At 45.5% G+C, this 22491-nt stretch overlaps 3 protein-coding genes across 5 annotated transcripts in view; 1 reads left to right on the forward strand and 2 right to left on the reverse strand.

Moving 5' to 3' along the window:
- MAP3K13 (mitogen-activated protein kinase kinase kinase 13) overlaps positions 1-853 on the forward strand; it is a 175336-nt gene extending 174483 nt beyond the window's left edge. For both annotated transcript variants that reach the window (XM_047874198.1, XM_047874196.1), the window contains one exon: positions 685-853. In XM_047874198.1, the coding sequence (XP_047730154.1) occupies positions 685-853 (169 nt within the window). The remainder of the gene's footprint in view (positions 1-684) is intronic.
- Positions 338-9440, reverse strand: TMEM41A (transmembrane protein 41A). The gene is made up of 5 exons (XM_047874205.1): positions 8928-9440; positions 7255-7408; positions 4305-4466; positions 3551-3689; positions 338-2175 (listed from the first exon to the last, which is right to left on the reverse strand). Exons 1-5 carry the CDS (start codon positions 9044-9046, stop codon positions 1955-1957), a joined length of 795 nt encoding a protein of 264 aa, XP_047730161.1. The 5' UTR covers positions 9047-9440; the 3' UTR covers positions 338-1954.
- A 5173-nt stretch (positions 9441-14613) lies between these two features.
- The window catches only part of LIPH (lipase H), a 54082-nt gene continuing 46204 nt past the window's right edge, over positions 14614-22491 (reverse strand). Inside the window, exons 9-10 of one of the 2 annotated variants that reach the window (XM_047874204.1) lie at positions 19008-19181; positions 14614-17603 (exon numbers count right to left, since the gene is read on the reverse strand). In XM_047874204.1, coding sequence (XP_047730160.1) covers positions 17516-17603; positions 19008-19181 — 262 coding nt within the window. In that variant the 3' untranslated portion in view covers positions 14614-17515. Of the gene's footprint in view, positions 17604-19007; positions 19182-22491 lie in introns of those variants that run through there. The other variant, XR_007155485.1, reaches the window with a different exon arrangement.

Below are 22491 nucleotides of genomic sequence, written 5' to 3' on the forward strand. Positions count from 1 at the left end.
GGCTGTGGTTTCAGACACACCTACAGAAGGAGGGGACAACCATCCCTCTCTTTCCTTAATAGTTTCCTCTTGATGGTGGACACGTGCCCTTCTTCTTTCCCATGGCCTTCCTGCTGCCCATCTTGTAGCTACTCTTCATTAGTGACTCCACTATAAAGTAAGTGTAGAGAAGGAAAAGGTGAAAATGAAAATCTGGCTTCTAAGGAATCATACTGGTAAGAAGCCTCCTGAGAGTGATGCTAAAACACCATTTTGGACTGTTTGATTTTCAGCCAATCCTGATTCCCGCTGGCAAGGGGAACTGAACGTGAGCAACATGTACAACACACCCCATACAGAACGTTTATATCCATTTATTTGGGAAATTGCTTTGCCTGTAAACTCACAACTGGTAAGGCACAGTGTAGCAAAATCATGAGGCGAGAGGAGAGAGACAAACATAAGGACCTTGATAAAGGGCACACACTTGCAGTCGTGTAGAAAACATACTGGCTTCCCCTTGCTTCCTGCTCCTCCAGAACACAAAGAGCCACAGATTTCACACAGCCTTCTCCTCACCCCCGCTCCTGTAAGCATGCTTCTTCTAAAGCAATATGCCTTTAAAAATGAAGTCCTTGTCGTGTTTTTTGGATCATACCCTGTCCAAAAAACACTGCTTAGGAATTCATTCTTCCTCCTGAACAGGAGTATTCTCAAGAATTCATGCAGAACACGTGGCTTGAGGGAAAGCCTTGGCAAGATTCTTGGCCACACCAAATCAAAACCCAGCAGAGGATGCCCAACAGCAACGGTTCTGGTAAGAAATGGCGAGTTAGTCCTGTACGGTACAGGATCCCAGAGATGGTCAGTGTAGGTGCCAAGGTCCTGCTGTACTTGGAAGCATTAGCTCAGGTCTGTGCCAGTTCAGTACTGCAGCTGTAAGCAGCAGCAGCAGCTACAGATCATTAAAAATACAACACAACACAGTAATCCAAACCAAGTTCTCCCCCTTGGATTAAAAGATAAAATAGAATTACTCCTCAGTTATTCTTGACAAATGACAAAATGAAAAAAATTCAGAGGCTACGCTGGCTGATAGCTGAGTGTACTGAATCCATTCTCCTAGCAGGACAGAGACAGGATTCCCACACAGAAAGGACAGATTAGAAAATGTACCGACAGGTCATTTGGTTCCAGTGAGTCAAGGGGCCCTGCCCCATTCAGACAGCTAAGAATGTCCCCAGAATATACCCATAACATGCAGAATTTGCTGCATCCATATTTAATAGTCTATTTGCAATCAGCTGAATTGTCAGAACACGCAACCAAGAGATTTGACACGTTTGGTAACATCAGTGCATCTGAACACAAAGCATCACAGAAATCACTGTGCATTTGAGTTGTATGTGAAAGTTCTATGCAGTTTGTCAGCTAGTTCCCCCTTGGCTTATGGAAGAGGTAGGTCATTGGCAAAAAAAAAAAAAAAACAGAAGAAAACACTCTCCATGAGACTAACAGGATAAAAGGTAATGTCAGTGATGTGGGTTCACATCATTTACACCAGTAACATCCACCAGGGATTTAACAGAACACCTGTCACAACAGACTATCACTTTGCAGAAGAGGCACTCTGGATAAGGACAATCAGCATCCTCTCCTGAAGCAGCGCAGGGCTTGCTGAGAGACAAATACAACAGACCATCCTGAGTTCCTTGTTTTTCAACAAAATACAAATAGGATTTTCTAGAAGGCCATCCGTTTCACGGAGTGCCCTGCTAAACCAGGACTGGTTTGAGAACCTGATACAGTTCACCTTCTAGAACAGAGCGTCCTTTATAAAAACACTGCACACAGATATATAGTGTCCAGAATCACCTGTTGAGGGTAATTAAAAAACAATGACAGGCTGCACAGGACCACACCCATTATACAAATAAACAACAAAGTCCAAGGACATGGCAACCAAAAACCCAGATCACGTGTCCTTTCTACTATTTAAATGATTAGTGTTGCTTATTTCATTCAAATGCAGGTCCTTTTGACTAAATCTTTTAATGAGGGTTCCAGGTACTAAGGCCACCAGAGCAATGGCCAAAAGCTTGAAGACCGTTTCCCAGGAGAAAAGAGCATCCAGAGAGGTCAGAGTTGACAGGATGGAGCCTGTCTGCACACAGATAAAATTGTATGGGACCAAACCTGGAAGAAAAGGGAAAGAGCCTGTTACTAGAGGCAGCAAAATAAAAAATAATAGTCCTTCACAAATGTCCCCAGGAATTCACAACCCAGACTCCAGCTAACTCCGGACCCGTAAGCACATTACCTCTTTGCCTCCCTCTCTACTCCTTCCCCTCCTTTCCTCACTTCCCATAAACAACTGCCTTGTTTAACAAACAGGCTTGTGATGATTTACAAAAATACATATACTACAATTAAGACAAAAAATGTTTAATAGGAAAAAGAAAAGTCAAGAATAAGTTAATCAGGAGATACAGTTAGTACAAGAAAGTATAAGGTTCACCAATTTGCTAGAAGTGCCCCAAACTGGGTTCTGAGCATCCAACAGCCTAAGTAATGAGACGTACCAGTATTATGAGATTTATAGCATGCTAAGAGAAAAACACGTTTCTTAGAAATAGTACTACTTTCATGTTCTATACTGTCTCTAAGCGATCATCAAATCCACTGGATCCCAAAAGTCTGACTGGTAGCAGACAGGCTGGTTATATAACAATCCCAGGTGAAGCTGTTAAAAACACATTCTTGGGCTCCCCACAGAGATTCTGGTTACCTGGGCCTGGAGTAAAACCCAGGAAACTCTAATAGCTTCTCCTGACCTCTACCCCGGAGACTCTGACTGGTTTGGGACCCCCTAACAACCTGTTCCTTCCCTACAGTAGATGCCTCAAGTTCATAGAGCACTCCAGGTCACACAGCTTGTCAGAAGGGGGACTGGAGCCCCGGTCTCCAGAGTCTTGCCAAGCCTTCTGCCACCTAGGTAATTACAGGCTGCTAACTGAGGTACTGAGGCACTTTGTTTGAAAGCCAAAATGACCAGAATGAGCTGTGGTCAATTTTGCTTTAAGATCTTACTCTCTCTCAAGAATTCCCTATTAACAGCAGTTGTTCAACCACAGATTTGTTATGTTCCACCTAGAAGCCCTGAATAGTGTTTCCCTCCATGCTCTAAAGTAGGTTTAAGAGAGGCAATCCTTGCCTAGGCTTAAAGTAGGGTTGGTTTACTTCTAGTGTGGAGAAAACAACAGTCACTGATTTTACAGGATGTTAGCACATTACCACTCTGATAAAGGCGAACCAAGGCACAGACTTTGAGAAACACTGCTCTGGTCCCAGCCCCTCATCTGGCCAAATGGTTCATGGAGGGTAAATAGCTTACTGAAGGTCATACAATTATCAAAAGGCAACAAAGAACTTCACTACCACCACCTCTTTTTTTCAAGGCAGATCTTAAACAGAGGCCAGAGCCAGGCACATGTCCATGTGGCTGATAACCCAGGGCAGGCCCCCAACACGACAATGCTGAAGACACAGACTTAACCCACCAGCTTCTTACCGATCAGAACAGAGAAGAAGAAATGCACAATCGGGATGTTCAGAATCGGAGCTGAGAGGTTCAAGAACCAGTTTGGTGTCATGGGGAAAAGTCTCAAAAACAGTAAGAAAAAAAACAAGCTGTTTCTGTTCTCTTCCACCTGTAGCCAAAAAAGACAAGGTCATTAAGAAGCAGAAACAATCTCTAGACATGACAATCTGTTTATGCCAAGCACTTTTCTAAATACTTCACATATTCTCTTCCTGAATCTTCCAACAACCCTCCAGAGTAGAGATTGTTTTCCTCATCTTTTAAATTTTTTTTTTAAATGTTTATTTATTTTTGACAGAGAGAGAGAGAGAGACAGAGCATGAGCAGGGGAGGGGCAGAGAGAGAAGGAGACACAGAATCCGAAGCAGGCTCCAGGCTCTAAGTTGTCAGCACAGAGCCCGACGCGGGGCTCGAACTCACAGACCGCGAGATCATGACCTGAGCTGAAGTCGGACGCTCAACCGACTGAGCCACCCAGGCGCCCCATGTTTTCCTCATTTTTTAAATGAAAGTACCTGAAGCTCCAAGAAGTCAGGAACTTGCCCCAAATCACAGAGCTGGTAATGAGGAGGCTGAAATTTGATTCCAGGTCTGTGACCCTTGATCACATCAAAAGGAACCCCCGGGAGCTCCAAAGCAGGGTGGAGGAGCACAGTGGGAAACTCTGCAGGGCCCTGAGGTGACACTCCAGGGCCCGGCACTCAGTTGTGGCCCCTCCGCTTACCTTCCTCTGCAGCAGGCATACTTTATCAGGGAAGTAGGAGACCACCAGCTGTTTGCCAAAAATACTAGAGAGAAGATAGCAGCACGTGGCGCCCACTGATGTCAACACACAACACAGCAGAAGCCCCAGCCATGGTCCAAACAAAGCACCAGCTAAAATGTTCTGCAAAAACAAAACAAAACCCTCAGCCATTAGAACATCTGGTGGCTACCAGCCACCTTGTACTGGAGCCCAAGAGTCATAGGTTCCCTCCTCTTTTAGTGATTTTCCCAACCAAAACCCAATTCCCATTTTATTATTATTTTTTTTTTAGTGTTTATTTATTTTTGACAGAGAAAGGGAGACACAGTGTGAGTGGGGGAGAGGCAGAAAGGGAGGAAGACACAGAATCTGAAGTAGGATCCAGGCTCTGAGCTGTCAGCACAGAGCCCGACCCGGGGCTCGAACTCACGGACCACGAGATCATGACCTGAGCCGAAGTCGGACGTTCAACCGACGGAGCCACCCAGGCACCCCCCTCAACTCCCATTTTAAAGGTGTGAACAAAGAGTGATGGAAGAGCTGGAAACTCCAACCTTGGCCTTGGTCTCTTCGCCTTTCAAACAGGGAAGATTAACACTTCAGAAGGCAGGTGATAATTAAATGGGATAACAGTGTATACAGCCCCCAGCCTGCTGCCTGGGTTGTAGTAGGTCCTGCAAACACTGGTGCTCCAAGAAGGGAGAAATGGAACTCACACGTTATTTTAACTATCTTAAATGAACACAAACCATGAATTCTCTCCTTCAATAAGACCACATAAGCTATATAAAACGTCTTCTTTCTTTGCTTCTTGCTGGAATTACATCTATGTGGTACACAACACTGGGGGTTCCACGTTGATGAGAGCTCTAGCTGACACTCACAAAAGTCTTAGATTAACAAAAATGGAAAGTGAACCGGTATGCCCTAAATACACTTTGGCCAGTAGACATCACCCTGTCAACATGGGATCCAAGACAGAAAGTAAAAGGGGAAGTTAGAAGTGAGAAGGTGGGGGGTCTGATGAGCACCTATTATATGTTAAGTGCTTGACTGTATGTCTTATTTAATCCTCATGATGACCCTGTGTCATCTGCCATCCTTACACCATTCTACGGGGATGAGAGACTAAGTATCAGGCCCAAGCTCACACTAGGCAGAGACAGGATTCACCCTCCGGTAGCATCTGACTCTTTGCCCTAAAGAAGGATCAGCTCAAGAGGGAGGGCAGGTACAGGGGCAACCCCAAGAAGCCAGCCCCTGACTTCCAGGACCACACACCTCCCCTGTCTCTCTCGGCATGGACATGTTTGCTTTTCTTCCAGTTTCCAACAAAGAGATTGCTTAAGTGCATCCAGCTGAGCCTGGGGTGAAGAAAAGATGCCAGGGCAGGAGAAAGAAGCATGACAGAAGGAAGCTTTCAGGGATTTCCTGCTCAGTCTCTTAGTCATTCAACAAATGCTGAAGGCCATTGCATGCCAGGCACCATCACTGAGCCAGCTGCTCTATGCCCACGTTCCATTCAGTTCTGCCACCCAACAGTCCTAGGGGGCTGTGTGAGTATCCCCATTCTCCAGATGAGGAAATGGGGTTGCAGAAGTTAAAGGGCTGGCTCATGGTTACACAGCTGGGATTCAAACCCACCCCAAGCCCTAAAATATACACATATTTACATGCAGGAGCTTAAAACGCCGCAGGGAGCACAGCAAGGTTCTTCTGTAGAATCTGAGGTGGGGGTGGATGAGAAGCAGCCTGCGACTAGAGCACATGTCTAGGCCCAGCACTGCGGCTCCGAGTGCTGGGGGCTGCCTGGGAATTCCAAATAACTTTTCCTCCCCACACCAGGGAAGCTTCCAGCCTCGCCAGTCTAGCATCATCATGAACAACTTGCATTTGTTCATCAAACATTTGTGAAGGCACTTCCCCGTACCAGGCAAAGAAATACAAAGCTGAGAGTAAGGAACGGGCCTGGTTCGCCAAGAGCTCAAAGACTGGTGGAAAAAACGGATTTAAAAAAAATAAATAACAGAAAACAGTGCCAAAATCAGAACGTTATGGAAGCTCTGAGGAGGAACAGCTGAGCCAGCTCAGATTGTGTGTGTGTCCAGGACAGCACACAGCCATCAATGCCTTAGAAACAAAAACAGCACATTTGAGAGAAGAGGCAAACTCTGGAGCTGGGCAGACATGGGTTCAGACCCCAGCCCTGCCCCTCCTCACTGTCAACTTGGACAGTTCCTTCTCACTGCCTGTTTCCTTATTTGTAAAGTGTGATAATCAGGCCCACGTTATAAGGCTGTTAGGAGAATTAACTAAGGTCAGTGAGGCAACTGTGAAAGTGTCTGACACTTGGGAAGCTGTCATCAAATCATTGCCACAGTAGTCTAGTTCTGGACCATATGATTTGCAGCCTGAGGCAGACTCTACAAAGACAGAAGGTGGCAGAGCACCTGGGTGGCTCAGTCGGTTGAGCATCTGACTTCAGCTCAGGTCATGATCTTACGGTTTTTAAGTTCAAGCCCTACATAAGGTTCATTGCTGTCAGCACAGAGCCCGCTTCGGATCATCTGGCCCCCTCTCTCTGCCCCTCCCCACCTTGTGCTCTCAAAAATAAATAAATATTGGGGAAAAAGGGGGGGGGGCACTGGGTGGCTCAGTCGGATAAACATCCGACTCCAGCTCAGGTCACGATCTCTCTGTTCATGGGGTCAAGCCCACGTTGGGCTCTGTGCTGACAGCTCAGAGCCTGGAGCATGCTTCTGAATTTGTGTTTCCTTCTTTCTGCCCCTCCCCTGCTTGTGCACAGGCTCTCTCTCTTTCTCTCTCTCTCTCCAAAATATAAATAAATAAATAAATAAATAAATAAATAAATAAATAAAAGACAGAAGGTAGCTTTCTAGCACACACAGAAGGAGGGCAAGGCACTGACCAGGAAGCTGGAGCCAGGGATGGCAAAGCCCTGTTTGTAGAGGTAGGCACTGCAGAACAGCAGGAACACGTAGGCCTGGTGCTCCTTCCGGTACTCTCGAAGGACCTCAGAAAGTTCCCGCAGCTCGGCCAAGTCTGAGGGGAACCACAGTGACCTGGGGATTTGGAAAAGCAGATGGAAACATGAGACCAGATCAGCCTAGCACCTAGAAAAGTCCTTTGTGTCTTCTTTCCAAAGACACAGACATAAGAGCCCTGCTTTTGGAAGCAAGAGACCTGGGTTAACATCTCAACTCTGCTACTGTCCAGTAGTGTGATCTCAGGCTAGTCCCTGGGCCTCGGTTTCCTTATAGAAAAAATGAGTGTTAAGTTCCCTTTTAGTTCTCAGGTTTTATGATCTATTCTTAAGAGACAAATGGATTAATTTTCAGGCAAGAACTAAATGTCCTAAACTGCCTTCCCTTCCTGGAACACCCCCTCCCCCACAAACTTCAGGCCAAGGACAATTAAAACTTCACATCGCTCCTGAGTTACTAGGTAAAAGACTGTTTTATCAGTCACTAACAAGCCAATTAAAGACTCTCTTGGAAAGTATATCTGTCCCACACCACAAACATAACCTTCTTGATAATATGTCAAGCTTGAACTAATCCTTTCAAAGAGGCTGCTTGTTCACCCCGCTCTTTATCTGGCCCTTAGTGCATTCTGAACCCTGTACAAGGGTGACAGTGTAAGGGCTACCTTGCCTCTGACATAAGAATAACCCTTGAATCTATCAATGATCAATTATGAGCACACCCTCCTAGTTCTCATCAGAATGTTTCTCTTAGTGTGTCTGACACCCACAGCAGAGCCTTCCCAACCTCCCAACTAGGGTAACCGAAAAGTTACCCTCATATTCAAGTATCAGTGACACTCTTGTGAACGCCATGCTGTGGCAGGCACATTTCCACAAACTTTATGAACAGTATGCAACACTGACGGCAAACCAGCCCGGTAGGAATTGCACCGCCTCCAGCCCCACCCAGATGGTCATGAGAAGGGGGAAAGTAGAGAGATTCAGGAAGAGGGGCGGCTCCGATAATTAATTCGTGAATATTTAAAGAGGTCCTTGCAACACTTCTGCAGACCGAATGCCGAATGCCGTAGAGTCCCAAGGGCAGGGCTGACGGAAGTGAGATGGGGTGGGAAGAACGATGGAGGGAGGCCGAAAGCTGTCGTAGAGATGAGGCTGCGGGACCACACAAGGGCGAGAGTCGGCTGAAAATGCGGGTCAGGGCTGGGCCGGGAAGGCGATCGGCACCCGGCTCCCGTGGCGATGCCACGGCGCAGACAGAGGTGCGCGAACCGGTGCCGCCGGCATGAGGCGCCGCGTTTCCCTGGGCAAATCACCGCCCTGCGTGCAAAGCCACGGATAGCGCGCCCAAACTGCACTCCACGCAACCAGCACAGCGCAGGTTCAGTCCGGGCGGACCACAACTCCCATCCACCCCGCCCGCCCGAGACCGGACAGACGCGGCCAGGACACCGACCCTGATCTCCAGTCCCAGACCTGAACCCCGGCCCCCGACGCCTCCGAGCCTGGAACCCAATCTCCGATTCGAAAACCCCATCCTCGTATCTGTGTCCCTTCCTCGGACCCGAACCGCGGCCCTCGCCACCCGCGCCACGCACCTGCCTCCAGTCTCCTCGTCCGGGCCCAGCGTCCGCCCGCGGGGCAGTCGCGTCGACAGCAAGTACAGGGCGAAGGTGCAGCAAACGAAGACCAGCAGGAAGCCAAGCAGGGGGCGCATCTCGGCGCCGGCGACCGGACCCGCCGGGCCACAGAAGAGCCTGAAGGCAGCGCCGGGCTAGGCTGTGCGTTGGCCTATGCCTCCGGAGCGTTTTCACGGACGGACCGGGGCGGGGTCCGCACCAAGCCCCGCCCCCGAATCTAGGCCCCGCCTCCGGCCTGCGCTGCGCAAGTTGTGCTTGCCCGTCAAGATTCCAGAGGAACCCTGTCTTCGGGCAGCTCCACGGGTGCGACTGACCTCCCATCCGCTCATCTTTTTACACGTTTACCTTTGATTCTTTCTTTGCTTATTTGCAGGCTCTTTGCCAGGCGCTGGGAGATCAGGGGTGATTCACGCGCCCTGCCCACAGCGGGCTTGCAGTCTAGTGCTCAAGATACTCTTGTCCACAACCAGCTGTGATACAAAGCAAATACAGCCAGTGCTCCAATCAAGTGCGGTGGGAGGGTCATAGTCACCACAAAATGATGAAAATTACTTTTTATTCAGCGCCTACTATATGTCCATTATCCCACAAGGTTGGTATTTTTGTCTTTATTTTAAAAAAATTTTTTAAGAGAGAGAGAGAGAAAGCAAGCAGGGGAGGGGCAGAGAGAGAGAGAGAGAGAGAGAGAGAGAGAATCCCAAGCAGGCTCTGCGCTGTCAGCACAGAGCCAGATGCAGGGCTTGAACCCGTTACTGTGAGATCATGACCTGAGCCGAAACCAAGCGGCGGACACGTAACTGACTGAGCCACCCAGGCGCCCTGTGTTTATTTAACTGAAAAATCTGAGCCTCAGATTAAGTGACATCCCCCCAGAAGAGAGCCCTGATTACTGTTGTCTAAGACCACCTGAGCTAGGGCATCTCAAGATCTTTGCTGGTCTCTGATAGCTCCGGCGGCAGAGTCAGCTTATTTTGTTAACGTTTCTGGTAAGATTTCTCATCATAATTTCTAGGTCTGCTGTGCCTGATTCAAGCCATGAACCTATGATTCTAAATTACCAGCTAAACTGATCTCTAGAATATTCCTCAGGAAGATGGCAGCCTTGGCTATGACCACAGCTCTTGTTTTTATATTTAGAAGGGTCCTTTTGTGGATAACTTTCTGTTATCGATAAGGCTCTTGACATTGTTAAGTGAGGTTTAAGGGTAGCAGCTGTAATCATTTTAAGAACAGTAAAAAGGGGTCTTAGGTATCCTAGAAAACATGTATCTCTGAGGCCTTCAACTATTAAGACATTCATAAGCCCAAAGCTGGTAATCCTATTCACAAATGAAAATGTATTCCTCTGGTGAGCAGAGGACTCCAGATGTTAAAAGAGAGAGACAGTTTGTGTGTCAGGATTAGAATCCAAGTCAACCTGGGTCCAAAACTAGTGGTCCTACACTGTGTGGATTCATGGAGGAGGCATGGTTTGAGTGTACCTTAAAGATGAGCAGGACTTCTACGACAGAGAAAGGAGGGAGAAGGTGAGCCGGGGGCCCAAGTAAGGCACCAGAGTCCAGTTTTGTGAAGCCTAAACTGTATGAGAAATGAGCGAGAAGTTGAAGACAAACTGGAAAACACTGGGAAGCGGGCTCAGGAGGTGGATTTTTCAATATGGTACATGGTGAGACACCAATGGGAATGATTTAGTTCCCGTTTTTGGATATTTGCTCCGGCAGATGATTAAAATACATTCTGAATTGGTAGTTGCAATTGTCCTGGCTTAAAAAAAGGATGCAGGCTGAGCCAGGACCACAGCAGTGGGAATGAAGGGAAGAGGATGGACACACGAGGAGGAGCTGAGTTGGTAGGACATATGACTGATTACACGGAGAAGAGGCAGAGAGGACCCCAAAATGCCACGAGCCTAGACAACAGAGAGTAAGCACCCTCACCATATCATTCAAAGCACCTCTTCGGCCAAATAGGGAGTGCCTGTCAGAATTCGAAGTGTACCAGGTCCTAGCAATTCCACGTCCAGGAATTTAACCTACAGATACGCCCGCAGACAAAGGTGTGGGTTCAAGGGTATTCTCCCAGCTTTGTTTTGTTATTAAGAGGTTGGGAACAACTTAAATGCCCATCAGTTGGGGACTGGTGATGTTAATTGTGAAATAGTCACCAAAGGAACACTAAGTAGCTTCCTAAAAGAGGGAGCCAAGTCTGTATATCCTGATGTAGTGCAGTCACCATAGACATATCAGGGATGAACATCGAACAAACAAGTCGCATTGATAGGGTATACCTGTACTATGACACATCTGTGAAAAGGGGAAAAAAGGGGGGGTATGCTTTACTGAAATGCTTTACTGAGGTATTTATGAATGAAATGATTCAATGTCTGGGATTTGCATCAAAACAATGGGATGGGAGTTTAGTGGGTAGGGATGTAAATGAAACAAGATTGGCCACTGAATTGATAATTGTTCAAACTGGATCATGGGCACAAGCAGGTAGATTTTTATGCCGTTTATTCTATTTCTGTATATGTTGGAAATTTTCCACTTTAAAAATGTGGGGAAATTATCAATTTCATTCTCATTTTCTTCCCTCAAGCCCTCCATTCCAGCTGAGCTTAGGCACCATGTTAGTTCGTGTCTCTAAAGACACTCTTCCCTCTGGTAATCTCTGTCAGAAAAATTGCTACTCTTTCATGACCACCCAGGACAATTGTCACCCCCTCTGAAAAGCCTTATGCAGCTCCTACAGTCAGATTGTTCCTTCTCTGTGGTGGGGGGGGGGGGGTTCCCTGTGAGTGTCTGTATTACTATTATTGCAAATACTATGTCATTATTCATCTTCCCAGTAGACAGTAAACATTTCTTTTTTAAAAAAAATTTTTAATGTTTATTTATATTGAGAGACAGAGAGAGACAGAGCATGAGAGGGGCAGAGAGAGGGGAGACACAGAATCTGAAGCAGGCTCCAGGCTCTGAGCTGTCTGCACAGAGCCCGACATGGGGCTCAAACTCACAAACCGCGAGATCATGACCTGAGCCGAAGTCATATGCTTAACCAACTGAGCCACCCAGGTGCCCCTACAGTAAACATTTCTATAAATAAATGTCTCATCTGTCTTTTGTCCCAACTCTTAGCCCTGTGTTTGGCTTAAAATTGGCATTTAACAAATGTTTATTAAATTAGTGGGTCAGGTCTAGTGAAGAAATGATTAGTTGTTTGGATTGGTACATATGGATTTTGAGAAGTCAAAGGAATATAGGAGGAGAGAAAGTAAATGAAAAATTAGCATTATTGAGCCTATTCCAGGAGTGTACTGGGACAAGGAACAGTAGTGAACAAGAAGGCAAGGCTTCTACTCTCAAGGACTTGACTTTCCCTTTGGTCGGGGGACAGCAAGAGGCTCCAGTGAGAGTTATAATTATAGAGTATAATAGGTGCTATGGGGGAAATGGATGTGACTTATTCAGCTTATTCAATTCCAGAGAAGCAAGTATCATTAATCCACTGATGATGAGTGGATGAGCAGGTGTTCAGAGGAAGGCACTCTGTGAATGCTGCTGAGGGCCACAGTTGTGAGTGCTGAACAGGACTCAAGCCCCTGTCTGCCCCTCCTGAGCCCGTGCTCTTTCCTCTGCCCTGTTGCCTCTCAACAAGCAGGTGAAAATCCAGAGCTCTAACTGCATTCAGATCTGGGGGTCATCTGTCTAGAGAGTTGAAACGGGAGATGAGAAGATCTCCTAGGGAGACACCGAGACTTTGGAAAGTAACTGCAGCTGATAGTTATTGAGAACTTAGTACACTCCAGACTCCACGGTAAGCATTTTACATGCATGCATGAATGTCTTTATGCCATGTAACACCCCTTGTGAAGCAGGGACTCTTAATAGTCCCACTTTACAGTCCAGGAAAGGGGACCTTAGGAAGAGTTAAGTCAACAGAAGTCATACACCAGAACCTAACCTCTTACCTTATGCTACCTTCTTGAGAGAGAGGACTGAGATCAGAAGCCAAGTAAGGAAATCATGGAACCAGAGAACAAGATGGCTTATTTAGGGATGTTGATGAGGGGGGACAAGTGTCCTGAGAGTCCAAGAAACCTTGTTAGAAAAGGAACCAGTGTACAGAGTCCAAGTCCATGGAAAAACCCAGCAAAGAGACATGAAGGTTGTGAGATTCCACTGACCCGTGTTGGTAAGAGACCTTTAACAGAGCTCTTTTGGGAGATGGAAACCTAACTTCCTCAGGCTCACTACCCAAGCCTCTGCTTGTTGCCTGACCTGCCCCACTCTCCCGGATTCCTATTCTGATTTCTCCTGCTCAACCTGTCTGCTTAGGGAAGAAGGCTTGGACTGCGCTTCTCACTCCCAACCCACCTCCACACTGATCTGTCTTCCTGACCCAGCACCTGCAGAGCTAACTCTAACCCAGTGGTGCACCACCTGCAAGCTACAGCAGCCTCCGTTGAGACCATTCATTTACAGCACATGCCCAGGCAGCCTGACAAAGGACAACAGTGACCCCCTACCAAGGACACATGCTGGACAAGCAGGTAGGTGCCAATGGCTCAGGGAAGCGGGAGGGAAGAAAAGGCAAGAGGTTCCAGTGAGAGTGAATTAGCCAGGCACTCACCGAGGCTCTTTGTCAATAGTGCTCAACTTCCTTTACTGGCTTAATTGGATCTGCACAGAGCAATTGAAAGGAGTAGCTCGAGGACCACATGATTTACCTTCCCTATCCCCATTCCAACCATAACTGATTGGAACAGGATGGACACCTTCCCCAAGAGGAGGATCTAAGGGTTGGCTCCTCTCCCTGGACTTTGGAATTGGGCCACCTAGTGATTGAATAGCTGGGGACACAATGGTACTAATGACTGCAGTGGTCCACAGCTGCCCTGTGAGGGAACCGAGCTGAGTCAGAGAGACTCATGGCAGAGCACAGGGTTAATAAAGGTCCGTGAACTCTTGCTAAAGGCTTTCAGCTGCCCCCATCCCTGCTCTTCTTGAAGGCTGATGGTTCAGCTCTCGGATTTCCACAAGTCCTCTCTAGTAAAATTGGGGTTAGTATGAGTAGATTTCTGTTAGTGTTATCCAAGGTCTCCTTGGCAAAGATAGGGTTTTGCAGGACTGAGGGCATGGAGCAGGGATCCAAGGATGAGAAGTTAGAAGTTTAGGGTTTGGGAAGCACCACAGTTAAGTGTTGATGTCTAAATCCGAGTGGCTGTGACTCCCTCCCTCAAATTGTAAAGATGAATCCATTCCATTTTGTTTGGCAGACATTTATTGGGCACTTGCTTTGGACCTGGCACTGTGCTGGGTACTAGGGCAGCAAATGACCCGCAGCTGCTCTTGTGCTCACAGTTTCAGAGTGGGTACAGACACAGAAATATATTACAATATAACATAATGAAAGCAATGATGATGGACATACAAAGTCAACGGCAAAGCGGGTGGCAGAAGGGAGTTGTGGAAAGCAAGGGGGACTTTGGACCACAGCTCGGAGTCATCCAGGAATTCTGGAAGGACCTGGAGGGTTTTGGCTGAGGCACTGAAACGGGAAAGTGGGAGAGAGCAAAATCGCTTTGCATTCAGCACAGGTGGGCTTGCTGAAGAATGGTGTCAGGACCATCTGGAAGGTTCTAAGATGAGTGAAGAAAGAGCCAACCTCTCTTTTTTTTTCCCAGGGAGACTGGGAAATGGGGCATGGGTCGCCAAAGAGAATAGAAACAATAATAAAAAAGGTGCTGGGAGAGAAAGCTAAGGCAGAGAAGGGTGGGCATCTCAGGAATGAGCAATGGCTGGGAGTAGAGGGAACTGGACACGGTTTAAGGGTTCCAAAGATAATGGTGAGTGTTCATTTAATATTTCCTGGGCACAGTCTACATCGTAGGTGCCACAGTGGGCGCATGGCCCCTGCCTTGCAGAGCAGTCAAGTGGAGAAGACAGACATTAATCAAATAATCACACAAATAAATGTAAAAAAAAAAAAAAACTCTGTAGAAGATAACTGGTGAAGATGGAGGGAAGTGGGTAGACTACAATTTAATTGCATCTTGGATTTGGGATTCAGACAGACACTCTGACAAAGAGAGGGGAAAAGAAACAAAGATGACAAGGGAGAGCAGGAAGTTCAGGGGCCTTGGGAGAATCTACAAAGGGAGTGGCCACACCTGTAACTGCTTCCATTTCTCCAAATCATGTGAGACTCATTGAAATTCATCTCCATCCAGGGAACAAACTTCCTTCCTTTATTCATTCATCCATTTGTCCATCCATCCACCCATTCCCCAGTGAGCCAGGTACTATGCTAGGAGACACTAGGGAAGAAGCTGAAAGGGACGCCTGTGTGGCTCAGTCAGTTAAGCATCTGACTCTTGATCTCAGCTCAGGTACTGATCTCATTGTTTATGAGACTGAGCCCGCATCGGGCTCTGCCTGACAGTGCAGAGCCTGCTTGGGATTCTCTCTCTGCCTCTCTCCTGCACTCTCTCTCAAAATAAACATTAAAAAAAAAAAAAGCTGAGAGAGACCCTCCAGCCTGAGAAGTTTATAAATGATAGAAGTGCTATTTGTAACATTTTTCTACTGTTGTTTTGGCTCCCTTTCCTACAGGCAAGGGAAAGGACAAAGAAATGGCTGTACTAATCAAATTGTGGGACCAATAGAACCTTAAAAAGAAATCAGGGCCTATCAGCACACTTATCTCTCTGTGCACAAATTGCTGAAGAAATGTGGGAAGTGGGATGAAGGGTGAGATGATATCCAAGTGGACAGAAGCTTCTCGAAGCCTCATTCCTTTCCAAGATCAGGCATTCGCTTTAGGCACCCTTCACCGAGGTGAAGAGTGTATGTGATACACGTAGAAATCTGTAAATGATGTGCCATGCAGGAATATATTTACAGAGCTCTATAGTTTATAAAATGAAGAGTCCATTTCTTTTAAAAGGGGTGTTCTCACAGAAAGCTGTAGAACAGTCACTTGGATAAGGAGGAGGTTATAGAGCCTGTGACTCTCAGGAATCCCAGGAACCCGCCTGCAGTGGCCACAGTCATGGGCTGGGTGGTGCCCGCCCCTGTGACTGCCTGCATTGGGCACCCTGGTCCCGGGATGGTCGTCCCTTGATCTGGCCTTGGCCCTCCAACGTCTCTTGTTTTAGCTGCTGTTGTCAATTTACATTCACTGATCATACCTACTCCTGGGGAAGCCTGAGAATTTCTCAAACTGGAGGCCTCCGGTGCTCCAAGAGCAAACCAGTGTATGCTTTGAATTCACCTGTTAGCAACACAAGTTAGCATCATTCCAAAAGGTTTGCCTTAATTATCCCCAACAGGTGGATTGTAGATAGCATATTCTCTTTTTGCATCTGTGCATTTTCTAAATTTCTCTCAAATAACCACAGATTCCATCAGTAACAAAGAAAAATAAACATTTCTTCTTTTTTTTTTTTAGTTTAGTTTGAGATAGCCAGAGTGGGGGAGGGGCAAAGGGGGGGGGTGGAGAGAATCCCAAGCAGGTTCCATCCTGTCAGTACAGAGCCCACCGTAGGGCCCGAACTCATGAACCGTGAGATCATGACCTGAGCTGAGATCAAGAGTTGGCTGCTTAACCAACTGATCCACCCAGGTGCCCCAAAAGATAAACATTTCTTAAGGATTGCTTAAAATGAGAATTGGCCTGTAAAGTGACCCTTCTTCACTTCAACTGAAAAACAAGCTCCATTTGTTTCTCTCCTATCTCTCCATCCACTGTCACTGTAAGCAAGGCTGTCACTGTCTTCATCTGCCCTTCTTCCCTTATCCACTTACTATCTTAGTCCCAGCAGCTGCCCCCTTTGCTGTCTCTCTGTCCCCACTTCCTCCAGCACCAACCCACTTTAGAGGAGATGGGAAGCTGGGGTGTGGCTTTCCTGCCTTCCCAGAGCAAACAGCCCAAGAGACAGGCTGTTGTCAATAAGGAGGAGCTCTCTTATTGCATATTAGATAAGCCAAAGCAAAATAAATAAAAGCATATTCACATTTCTCAAACCACTCACAGATGTGGCCCCCATGGGATTTCAAAGAACCCTTCACAGACTTGCCTCCCGAACCCACACAGCAGCCCTGTGAGGTAGGTCAGTCTCCATTCCTTTCTGCATGCAGGGACCTGGAGGAGTTTGGCACAGGGCATGTGGGGTCGAGTCCAGAGTGAGGTCTCCCGTTAGACCTTCCCTTTAAGATGCTTGATGAGCAGAGCTGCCTGAGTGACCGGCAGCAGAACTGACAGGCCAGAACAAACGAGGCCCCAGGACGCAGCCAGACAAGGCACTGGGCTGTTGGGAGCCTGGCTATTTCTGACTTGCCCTACTTAGGGGCTCCCTTCCCAGGACTGTTCCATAATCCAAGGTCGTTTGACATTTTGCAATGTGACATCCATGGGACGCTGCTGGAAAAAACCCAGCTTATTCATACGTCCACGTGCCTTGAGGAAAAAGGTGAGGTGACACTTTAAAAAAGCCTGTAGTTGTAGCTTTCTTGAAGTCACTGGTGCCCATGTGTCCCGACATGTTACATCTGCAACTTTGGGCACAGAATAGGTTGGAAGACTGTTTCGGTGTTTTCCATCAGAACAAGATCATACCGACACAACTGGGGCCTGTAAAAATAAGACAGGATATCCTTGCCAATCAAGTAGTAAAAATATCCCATTCTAGAAAAATAAATTGTATTATATCCTTAGGTTATAAAATTGTGGAGCAATTATTTCTAACATTACAGGAAAGTGCTTATGGTAAATAAGCATAGCCCACATCAACAACAATGAGATATAAAATTTTATTTACCACCTAACTATTTCCAGGTTTAAAGCAATGATAGAAAGGAGGTTAGAAAGAAATAACCGTTGTTGCCCCTGAATAATAACATTATGGATGGTATTTTTCTGCTTCTTAACACTTTTTGCACTTTCCAGATTTTATAAAATCAACATGTATTCCTTTGGTAATCCGGAAAAAAAAGTATTGAAAAGTCTCATGGTTTTAAGATGTAATGACTGTCCTCTTAGAAGCAACTTGCAGTATTAAATGTTTGCCTTCAGGAAAAAGGAATCCAGGGGCACCTGGGTGGCTCAGTAGGTGAAGCCTCTGACTCTTGTTTTCAGCTCAGGTCATGATCTCAGGGTTTGTGGGTTCAAGCCTGGCATCGGGCTCTGTACTGGCAGCATGGAGCCTGCTTGGGATTCTTTCTCTTTCTCCCCCTCTGTCTCTGCCCCACCGCTGCTTACAACCTCTCTCTCAAAATAAGTAAATAAACATTAAAATTTAAAAAGAATTCAGAAGCATAAAGTGCTGAATGCCCACAGCATTTTCTGTCTTGTCCATAGATTGTATGCTAGGACTATACATTGGAGTGGCATTAGTCACAAAACGTACATGCCACCACAGCTTTGCTCTTTCTCCCCCTCTTTGACTCTGTCCCCCCTGTACATACACACGTGCACACGCACACACACACACACACACACACACACACACACACTCTCTGTTGCTTATTTTTTTGGAACCAATGAAGATAGGTTGTTTACCCCTTAATACTTCAGTGTGTATTTCCTAAGAACAAGCACATTCTCAGGGCAGTTATCAAATTCAACCTGGAGTAGTACTTTCATACTGTATCCATGGAATAAAATACTCCAATTATTCTGTACCTTTTTTTATACTAGGCTGTGCATTTGCCAGATTATATGAGGCTTTCTTTTCCACAACATATACCAGCTTGCAAGCAGTGTGGGTGGAGTGATTAGGGAAGAATTATATAACTGTAAGCATGTAGCAACATTATTTTTTTGGATTAATTGGGCCATTTATCTTTAAGCTCCTACCAGTAAAATTGTCTTGAATTATGGGGCTACTCATCTTTATCAAGTCTATTTTTTGAAAACCCTCCACTTCCTTCATTGTAATTGATGAGGTCCTACTAAAACATCAGACCAAGGAGATTGGACAGAAACCAATAGCATCTTTGGAAAACCAGAGCTTGTCAAACGCTGCTGATGGCTCACCTCTCTGGATGGGCAAGTGACCTCAACTTCATTCGGAGAATCCTGAGCTTATACTTTGGGCCTATTGTAGACCCTGTAGAGAACACCAAGGAAATGGCTGCAACTTTATCCAAGTCTTGATTAAATCTTGCAAGCAGACTCACTTGGTGGTATTTCTGAAAAGTTGCAGGTTCACTGGAGAGAAGAAATGAAGTAAGTGGATATAGATTGCTAACGAAAGAAAACAGTTTCAAAAGCTACAAATCACTCATAAGCAGGTGGTCCCTTGACCCCGCAGTCTGCTGGATTTCAGAGGATTGCATAAGTGAAGCTGCTGGCCCCAGGAATGATGAAATATTATGGCATAAGAGAGGCATGCTGTGCCTACTATATACCAGATAGCATCCTCATTTCTTGACACATGTCTCCATTCCCCTGAAAAATTCTTCAAGATGACTATTATCTTCATTTTACAGACAAGGAAACAGATGCTTGCAAAGCTTAAACTCACCCAGGTCACAGTGCTTCTCAGAATCAGTGCAGGGATTCAAACTCAGTTCAGAGTTCAAAGTTACAATCTTTCCATTAAACTGCATTGCTAGATGCATATGTATATGTTTAGCCCAACTAGATACTAATTTAGAAGTTATGCTTAAGCAAATATTTTTTTCAGTCATGCCTCTCAAATAAAATAGCTAAATCCTAAATCCCAATACTTTTTCCTATGTGTGTGATGCTTCCTACAGTTGGAATCTCAAATTGAGCCTACGGAATATCCACTGGGGAGGTTCGCTGGGTCAGTGTCCCTCTAGGGATCTGGGGAAGTAGACCATAGCGAGCCCCCTGGCTCAGAAATGGGAGACTTGCTCTAGAAATGAATCATCAGTTTGGAGGTGGGGATTAGGGCGAGGGGGTGTGTGTCACCCCAGCCTCACTAGAATCATGTGTTGAATCCTGGGAGGAGCAAAAGTGCCACAAGTAAAACTAATCCGAAAGGTACCCAGATTTTAGTTTCTAAATACCATCCTCGCTAAAAGGAATGGGTAGGAGGCTTCCGGGAGAAATGGTTGATTCCAGGGCTAGGTCAGGGAAAGTGCAAAGTGATCCTGCAACAAGCCGTATGCCAGAAAGTAAGGAATGCTCACAGAATGGTGGAAATGTTCAAAAGAATACAGAATCACTTCACGTGAATTAGGATGGCGAAGAAGTGTTGATGAGGATATGGAGAAATTGGAACCCTTGTGCACTATTGCTAGGAATATAAAATGGTACGACCACAAAGGCAAATGGTATGGGGTCTCTTCAAAGAATTAAAAATAGAACTACCATATGATCCAGCAATTCTACTTCCGGGTATGTGCCCCAAAGAAATGAAAGCAAGGTCTCCAAGAGATATTTGCACATCCATGTTCATAGCAGCGTCGTTCATAAGAGCCAAGAGGTAGAAGCAATCCAAATGTCCATCAGTGGATAATGGATTATCAACATGTGATACATACAATGAATATTATTCAGCCTTTAAAATGAAGGAAATTCTGTCACATGCTACAACATGAATAAACCTTGAGGACATTCCGCTGAATGAAATAAGCCAATCACAAAAGGATATATATTGTTTGACTCCATTTATATAAGGTGTCTAAAGTAATCAAATTCATAGAAACAAAGTAGAATGGTAGTTATCAGAGGCTGGAGGGAGAGAGAAAAGGGAGTTGTTGTTCAATGGGTATAGAATTTCAGTTTGCAAGGTGAAAAGTTCTGGAGATTTATTTCACAATAATGTGAATATTCTTACCACTACTGGACTGTATACTTATAAATGATTAAGATGATAAATTTTACATTATATGGTTTCATCACAATAAAAAATGCATTTTAAAAAAAGGGTGCAGACCCAGTTTGAAGAGCTTCTAATGGCCAGATTTGAGACAATTTAAATATCAAAATAAATAAATAATTGTAGTAACTAATTATAAGTCTCCATTAATAAAATAAAAATCCAGGGCGCCTGGATGGCTCAGTCAGTTAAGTGTCCAACTTCGGCTCAGGTCATGATCTCATGGTTCGTGAGTTCAAGCCCGGCGTTGGGCTCTCTGCTGTCAGCACAGAGCCACTTCAGAACTCTGTCTCCCTCTCTCTCTCCCATTCTCTCAAAAATAAATAAACATTTAAAATAAAATAAAAATCCACGAGTCCATATTGATATAACCAAATAAATGAATAAATAAATGGGAGGAAAAGAAAGCTTTTCCTAAATGATGAATTTGAAAAATCACCATTCAACCATCATAGTAACAATCCAACCACAAAACATCAAAACTGTTGGGTAAAAGTTTCAGGAATAATGGGACATTTTAGCAATAATGGGTCTCAAAGTACCTCCCTGCAACATACTTACTAATACCAGGGAAAAACAGTAACTTCACAGTGGAGAAACTGGGGGGGAAAAACACCGTAATAAACTGATCCAAGTTAATGAAATGAACCAAAGTGTGGGCCTCCTAATAGGACACACGGAGCCAAACATAACGTCACTTCTATGCAGTTTTTGCCAGAGATGCATGATCTGAATGTCATCATGAGGAAGCATCAGACAAACCCAAATGGAAGACATTCTGAAAATAACTGACCTGTAAAGTCAGGAAAGTCTAGGAAAGATGGAAGAACTATTCCTATGTGAAGACTAAAGAGACAGGATAACCAACCTCAGTCAGTGACCCTGAATTGGATCCCTCTCCAGGAGCAGCTGTGGAACCACAAGAGTGCAGAGACTCAGGAGGGGGTGATGGCACCCTGCAGATGGCAAAACCCCGTGGGGGTAGATGGAAGGCAGGAGAGGGAAAAGACCTCTTGGAGCTGGTGAAGCTTGTCTCTGAGTACAGGTAGGACCCCCTCTTCCACCTGGAGGGATGTCCAGAAATACACGGGGAGGCACAAACCAAGGTATTGAGTTCATATAAGAATAAAGGGAGCAAGAGCCAGCGAACCTATAATAGGAGCCAGATGTTTGTGTCTGGTAGTAGGTACACTAAACACCCTGAAAACTCCTAATGGTGGATACAATTAAAGCAAAAACAAAACTAAAACTCTTCTGAATCACACTGAACTAAGAGGAAAGTAAAGAATACTGAGGAACCTTAAAAATATGTGAAGGTAGAAATACTGAAATCCACTTTTGTTGGCCTTTTTTCAAAGTTAGTAATGAGTTTTCTTTTTCAGTGCAGTGCAATCAGACGTGAAACAAAGCCAGTCATGGAGGGGAGTTGAATAGGAGACTCTCTGGGGAGGGGTGAACTAAAAATGATTTCCAAGTAAAACTTCCTACCACCTAAGGGGACAGAAACAATCCCTATCAAAATCCCAGCTGCCTTTTTTTCTTTTTTCTTTTTTTGCAGAAATTGTCAAACTAATTTTAAAATGCATATGGAAATTCAAGAGACCCAGAATAGTCAAAACAACTTTGAAAAAGACCCAACTTAGGGGATTCACACTTCCTGATTTCAAA

The sequence above is a fragment of the Prionailurus viverrinus genome, chromosome C2 (assembly GCF_022837055.1).
Source record: "Prionailurus viverrinus isolate Anna chromosome C2, UM_Priviv_1.0, whole genome shotgun sequence".
Taxonomy (NCBI): domain Eukaryota; kingdom Metazoa; phylum Chordata; class Mammalia; order Carnivora; family Felidae; genus Prionailurus; species Prionailurus viverrinus.